Source organism: Leptosomus discolor, chromosome 3 (genome assembly GCF_034619465.1).
Source record: "Leptosomus discolor isolate bLepDis1 chromosome 3, bLepDis1.hap2, whole genome shotgun sequence".
NCBI lineage: Eukaryota > Metazoa > Chordata > Aves > Leptosomiformes > Leptosomidae > Leptosomus > Leptosomus discolor.
The window spans coordinates 51,409,968-51,416,540 of NC_141393.1; the positions used below are offsets into that span (position 1 = coordinate 51,409,968).

At 62.6% G+C, this 6,573-nt stretch overlaps 1 protein-coding gene across 1 annotated transcript; it reads left to right on the forward strand.

Annotated features, from left to right (window-relative positions):
- The first annotated feature begins 247 nt into the window (after nt 1-247).
- Nucleotides 248-3,755, forward strand: B4GALT2 (beta-1,4-galactosyltransferase 2). The gene is made up of 6 exons (XM_086462028.1): nt 248-712; nt 1,083-1,318; nt 1,393-1,583; nt 1,844-1,966; nt 3,065-3,169; nt 3,316-3,755. The coding sequence occupies exons 1-6, from the start codon at nt 397-399 to the stop codon at nt 3,464-3,466; spliced, it is 1,122 nt and encodes a 373-aa protein (XP_086318154.1). The 5' UTR covers nt 248-396; the 3' UTR covers nt 3,467-3,755.
- Nucleotides 3,756-6,573: the final 2,818 nt, after the last annotated feature.

Genomic DNA, 6,573 nt, shown 5'->3' on the forward strand with positions numbered 1-6,573 from the left:
GTGGGGCTATCTGTGTCCCCTGCTGGGGGGGTGGGGTGGGGGGGGGGGACACAGGGACAGGAAGTGGATCTGACCTGGTCTTGGCCTTGGAAAGCGGGGAGGAGACTTGCTGTGTGGGGCTGGGGACCTCTTGTGTCTTCATGGCTGTGCCTTCAGAGCAGGACTCTGAGCACAGCATACCCCCCCCCGGGTGCTCTTTGGCATACTGACCTGTGAGTCCATCATCTCTGCATCAGGCCTGTGCTGCTCCCACTGCCCTAGTGTCGTTCAGGTTGGGGTTGGGGGCTCAGGCTGGCGGTGTCCTGAGTGTAGGGTGTCTTGGCAGGATCAGGACCGTGGCTGGAGCTGCCCCCCTGCCCCGCTGAGTGCACATGTCCGCCTGCCCATGCCCGGAAGATGACCAGGCTGCTCTTGGGGGTGACCCTGGAAAGGATTTGCAAGGCTGTGCTGCTGCTCTGCCTGCTCCACTTTGTCGTCATCATGATCCTCTACTTTGATGTCTACGCACAGCACCTGGACTTCTTCAGCCGCTTCAATGCCAGGAATGCCTCACGTGCCCACCCCTTCTCCAATTCCTCCCGCCCCAATGGTACTGTCCCTAGCTATGGGCCAGCTGGCGCTGAGGCCCCATCCCCCAGTGCCAAGCCCAGCACCAACCAATCTGCCACCGAGAAGCCCTTGCAGCCCTGCCAGGAGACACCTCCTGGCTTAGGTGAGACATATGGGGTGAGCATGGGGGACAGTTGGGCTTTTCCTCCAAGCATGGGGTGAGGTGGGTGCCCATGCATGGCATTCTCATCCCCTGGGCTCTGGGCACAGCTTCCTGGTGGTCCCGGGGGTGGAGCAGTGGAGAAACCCCAGCCTGGAACTGGTACTAGGACAGCTGTTTTCAGGTTTTGTTAGCGGCTTGCCCAGTCTCTCTGCCACTGTTTGGGAAGGGTTTTGGGTGTCCTCTACCCTTGGCAGTGCTGGTTGCCCTTGCATGTCCCCCTTGTCTTTTGCTGTGCCAGCCTGGCTGGGAGTGGAGGGTGACTGTGACCATGTCCTGTCCTGCGGGCATCATCCTGCCCTCCCTCTTGCAGTTGGGCGCTTGCTCATCGAGTTCAGCTCTCCCATGAGCATGGAGCGGGTGCAGCGGGAGAACCCTGATGTGCACCAGGGCGGCAAGTACACGCCCCCGGACTGCCTGCCCCGGCAGAAGGTAGCTATCCTCATCCCCTTCCGGCATCGCGAGCACCACCTCAAGTACTGGCTGCACTACCTGCATCCCATCCTGCGCAGGCAGAAGGTGGCTTATGGCATCTACATCATCAACCAGGTGAGGGGGGCAGGGGGCAAGGGGGTGGTGGGGCTGGGGTGGGCAGGTGGGCATCACTGAGCTCTGCCCTGCAGTTTGGTGAGGATACCTTCAACCGGGCCAAGCTGCTCAATGTGGGGTTCCTGGAGGCGCTCAAGGATGACGAGGAGTATGACTGCTTCATCTTCAGTGATGTGGACCTCATCCCCATGGACGACCGCAACCTCTATCGCTGCTATGAGCAGCCTCGACACTTTGCCATTGGCATGGACAAGTTTGGGTTCAGGTGGGTGCCCTGGGGGGGCTGGGTGTTTCTACTGAGGCAGGGCTTGCCAGGACGGCACTGGGGCCACCAGCTTCAGTTGTCACCTGGGGCAGGTGTGGGGTCGCTGTCTCAAATTGTGGACATGGGATGGGAGAGGGCACAGAGCCCTGGGTAGGAGGGTCACAAGGGGGAGGGCTGGTGCTGGTCCCTGGGAGTCCTCATGAGGCTGACCCACATCCTTGCCTGTCCCTGAGACTGACCTGTTTGCTGTCAACCTGCAGGTTACCCTATGCCGGCTACTTCGGTGGTGTCTCTGGGCTGAGCAAGTCCCAGTTCCTGAAGATCAACGGCTTTCCCAATGAGTACTGGGGCTGGGGAGGAGAGGACGATGACATCTTTAACCGGTAGGTGCCAAACCCTCACCAGCACTGGCTGGTTGGGCTGTGCTAGGGGCTCCCCACCAAGCACCAGCCTGGCAACCTCAGCAGCACCGGGGCTTCCGGTTTTGGGGGAGATGTGCATGGGGCATGCCACATGTCAGGGAGGGAATTAATTACCCTCCAGCTTGAGGGTTCGTGCCCCTCACGGATCGAACTGGCCCCTGCCAGGGTGTTGGGGGACCGTGGGGCACCCATGTGCATTGTGGCTGAACCTCCTTGATGTGGTGGGGCCTGGCCCCCTCCTGCCATGTATGAGCTGTGCCAGTGGGGCAGCATGCCTGCGGACTCCGCTCCAGGCCAGGGCTGGGATGCTAAACTTGGAAGTGTCTCAGTGGCAGCTGCGCAGCAGCCAAACGGGCATTTCTGCCGGCAGCCAGTAGGCCGCAGCACAGCCTTGTGCAGAGCCAGAGCCGAATTCCGCCCCCCTGCACGCACCCTGTGTTGGGTGCCACAGGGTGCCTGAGCTGGACGGCTGCCACCTCGCCTCCCGTGGGTTTCCCCACAGCGCTGCCAAGGGGAGCAGCGCATGGCCGGTGGTGCACAACCAGCCCGTAATAGCCAGATGAGCAAAACACCCCTTGCAGGTGCCACAAGTGGGGTGGCACGATTATGGTTTCCATCCAAGGTCAGCTTGGGGTGGGGAACAAGCAGTGCGTGGAGCTCTATGAGAGCTTCAGGCAACCCTCAGCATGTGGGGAGGGCCCCGAGGGAAGGGCTGGGCACCAGCATTTGGAAAATGTAAAGGGCAGGAGGCTGTGGAGGGAGGGACCAACGGCAGTGTGTGCTTGGTCAGCACTGGCTGACCGCAGCTGCTGACCTGCGGAGCTGGAGGTCACAGGGTGGGAGCAGTGCTTTGGCTACGCTCTGCTGTGGGGCATGCGGCACCCTCAGTCATGGCACTGGCCTGGCTGTGGCCTGACTTTGCTCATCTTGGCTTGGCACAGCCCTGCTTAACCAGGGACAGGTTTATTTGGGCTGGGGGCTGACCCCAGAGGTCTCTGGGCCAGGTAATATCTCACCCTGGTGCCCACATGCTGATCTCCACCTGCTCCTGGCCCCCAGCATCTCCCTGAATGGCATGAAGGTGTCGAGGCCTGACATCCGCATCGGGAGGTACCGCATGATCAAGCACGAACGTGACAAACACAATGAACCCAACCCACAGAGGTGAGTGAGCCACAGGGGCCGGGGCAGCTGGGTCACCGGGCGATCGCTGGGCTGCCTCCCCTGCTCCATTCACCCCCACAGAGGTCTGGCGCCATGGCAAGCCCCCCCCGGCCCCCCCCACCTCATCCCACTCCCCTTTCCAACAGATTCACCAAGATCCAAAACACCAAAATGACGATGAAGCGGGATGGGATCAGCTCGCTGCAGTACCGGCTGGTGGAGGTCTCACGCCAGCCCATGTACACCAACATCACAGTGGAGATTGGCAGGCCGCCCCCCCGCCTGGCCCGGGGCTAGCATTCACACCATCGGCAGAGCCGCCGGGTGCCAGCTCTGTGTCCGGGCTGGCCGGGCACGGCGGGTTTTGCCGCAGCTCGAGGGCCAAGACTGGACGGGGATGTTTTCTGCCTATTCTGCTGCCTTCCAGAGACGGCCACCCCCCAGCCTGCCCCTCCGTCCCCAGGATTTCTCTGTCCCCCCAGTCCCCACGGGTGTGTTTGCAGGACCCCTGCCCCATACTCAGTGTGTTGGCGGATTAGCCGCCCCGTGTGCGGCTGTTGGCACAGAGGGTGGGGGCAGCCCCAGCCCTGGCGAGGAGCCCCCTGCCCATGCCAGCTCCTGCCTGCGCCCCGGGTGGGGAGGGCAACATCCTGCTGCTCTGGGAGAGCTGGGGGTGTCCCCACCAGTGCTGCGAGAAGTGAGGGTGCAGGCTTCCCCCTTCGCCAGCGCTGGAGCTGCTACTGCCCCAGCCGGGGGATGGGAGCAGCCTGGGCCCCCCTGAGCAGGCAGGATCAGGACAAGGTTGCCACCTTAGTGGGCTGCTGGGCACGCAGATGTGGCTCACCGTCTTCCTCTGCTTTAGTCTGGTGCTTAGAGCTGGGCCCTGTCTCAGCTCTGCCAAACAGAGACCTCCGGTTAGCGAATGCCCCTTGCTGTGCCTCAGTTTCCCCAGGGCTGGGGGGTGGCAGCTGTATCCCGTTCCCCCTCTCCAAAGGCAGATGCTATGTGCATGTGCAGCCCCTGCCTGCAGCTGCCCTCCCTGCGCTGGGGGGACGTGGGCTCATTTGAACCCCCCAGCCCCTCCTAGTGGGGGTTGGCACAGGGAAGGCGCTGCCTCATGGCTTCCTCCAGCAGCGGGTGCCCCACAGGCTGTTTGAGGGCCATTGGGGTCTCCACCTTTTGTGGCTCCCCCCTCCAGGCCTGAGGCAGGGGGGCTGCAGGCAGGAAAGGCTAGGGCTGTGCAGGGTGGGTGCCCGATGCCCCTCCATGGGACTGGGAGTCCCAGCACCGCCCCCCCACCCCACGGGGGGCCAGAAGCAGTGGGGTTGAGAGTGGGGCAGCACGCCAGGGGGGGGGACACTGGCGACTTTTGTACATTTGAATGTCTGACCCTTTTTTTCAGCATATGTTGAATGCAGCGTTCGGTCATAGAGACCGGAGTTTTTGTATTTAATAAAAGTTTCAAAAGTTTGCAGGGTTTGTGGTGTGGGGCCAGATGGGGGCAGGAATCACCATGAGGGCAGTTTCAGCATTTGGTGGGATTGGGGGTGAGTGGGCAGCCCTGCCTGCCACCTCCAGCTGGGGTCTGGGAGGCAGAGTTCCCTCCACCCCGCCCCCTGCCCTGCCTTGCCCACTCTTGGAGCCACCTCAGCTCGCTCAGCCCTGGGGCAGCACTGGAAAACTCCTGCCCTGCAAGGTGCCCAGCCCCAGCTAGGGTGAGGTGCCCAGGGCATATGTGGGGCAAAGCCAGTTGCCTTCACTGTGCCATGGACACTTGCTGCCCCCCTCACCTCCCCTTGGGGACAATGATCTCCCCCAGGAGGGACAAGCCCTTGCCCTTATCCTCTGCCTTAGCTCCAGCTGGTTTTGTAGGTCAAGGGAGCATTCCCCAGCACCCAGCGTGGCTGCTCAGTGCCAGTGCCAAGCATCCAAGGGGGAAACAGCTGCATCCATGGGACACGGTCCCCCACTCTCCAACCCCACCTTGCCCAGGGTCCCCAAAGAAGGGCACAGCAGGACACGGCCTCAGGAATATAAATCTCATTAAAATCTAGGATACTTTAGAACTCTACACCAGGAGAGACACTGGCACAGGCAGTGCTGCTCAGGGACATGCGCGTTATTGCTAACAATTAGAGGTGAAAAGTAGCAGCGTGACACATGGGGCAGGGCATGGGCACCATGCGGGAACCTGCGCCCCTCACCGTGGCACGGTGCGGGGCTCTGGAAGGGGACGGGGGAGCTGGAACATCCTGCCGGGGCTCAGCACCCACCACCCACTGCCTCCTGCCACTGTGCCAAGCTGCACCTTGTCCCTGTGCCAGCCTCAGGGCTGTGTCATGGGGAGCGCAGGGCGCTGGCTGGGAGGGGAGCAGCAGGGTGGGAAGGGTCTCACTCCATCCACCCTGAATGGAGAGCTCCAAGCCCTTTGGCTGGAGCTGGAAGACAATTTAAAACTACCCGGCCTTTGCCTGTGCATCCTGCTCCACTAATACTGGTTGGGACCAAGCATCCCTGGATGGCTCGGAGCGAACAGGCTGGTGCAGCCCTCCACGTCTCCACTGGTACCTCTTGCTAGCAGCAGCTGGGGGGGGGGGGGGGAGGGGAGGGTCTGGTCCATCCTGCTCCCCCTTAGCACCATGGAAGCCCCCTCCCCCCCCATGCTGAGGCTGGACCCCTGCCCTGCCACATCAACCCCCCCGCAAGGCTTAAGTGCTTCCCAGCCTCCTGCCCCACTGTGGGACAGGCAGCAGCACTGGGCTGTGCCCACATTGCTTATGGCTCTGCCAAGCTTTGTGGGTGGTGCTTGGCCAATCAGGCAGGCACCCACAGCCCCCCAGTGGGGCCACAGGCTGGAGGGGTGCGTGGCAGGAAGGAGGGGGGGTGTGTCACACCAGCTTGCCGCCTGCACAGCCCTGGGGTACTGTGTGTATGTGTGTGCCCACATACACATGCATGCCCATACTGTGTCTGCAATGGATACACACATGCGCACACGTGTGCTCTAAGTGCTTGTGTCTTGTGCCATGAGATCCTGCTGCCCCTGCAGGCAGCGTGCTTGCCCCTATCTCCCTGTGCTGGCCTGGTGCCTGGCACCGTTGCTGGGCACAGCCACCCATGGGACCCTGCAGGCTCTGAGCCACAGCAGGTGCCCACCCAGGCTGGGGTGGGGTTGGGGGTGTCCCTGCGGTGCCAACCACTACCACGATGGCCCTGTGCACACACAGCTTGGGGCAGCCGCAGGCAGTCCTGGCATGCACCAGCCCTGGACCCAACCCACAGCCTCACGCCCGCCCTACAGGTAGGCCAGAATGGTGCCCCATGGTGGGGCAGGCTGCCTGGCTGCAGGGGGCGGGGCTGGGAGCCAGCAGCTGTTTCCCCCCGCCCCCATCCTGTGCATTCCC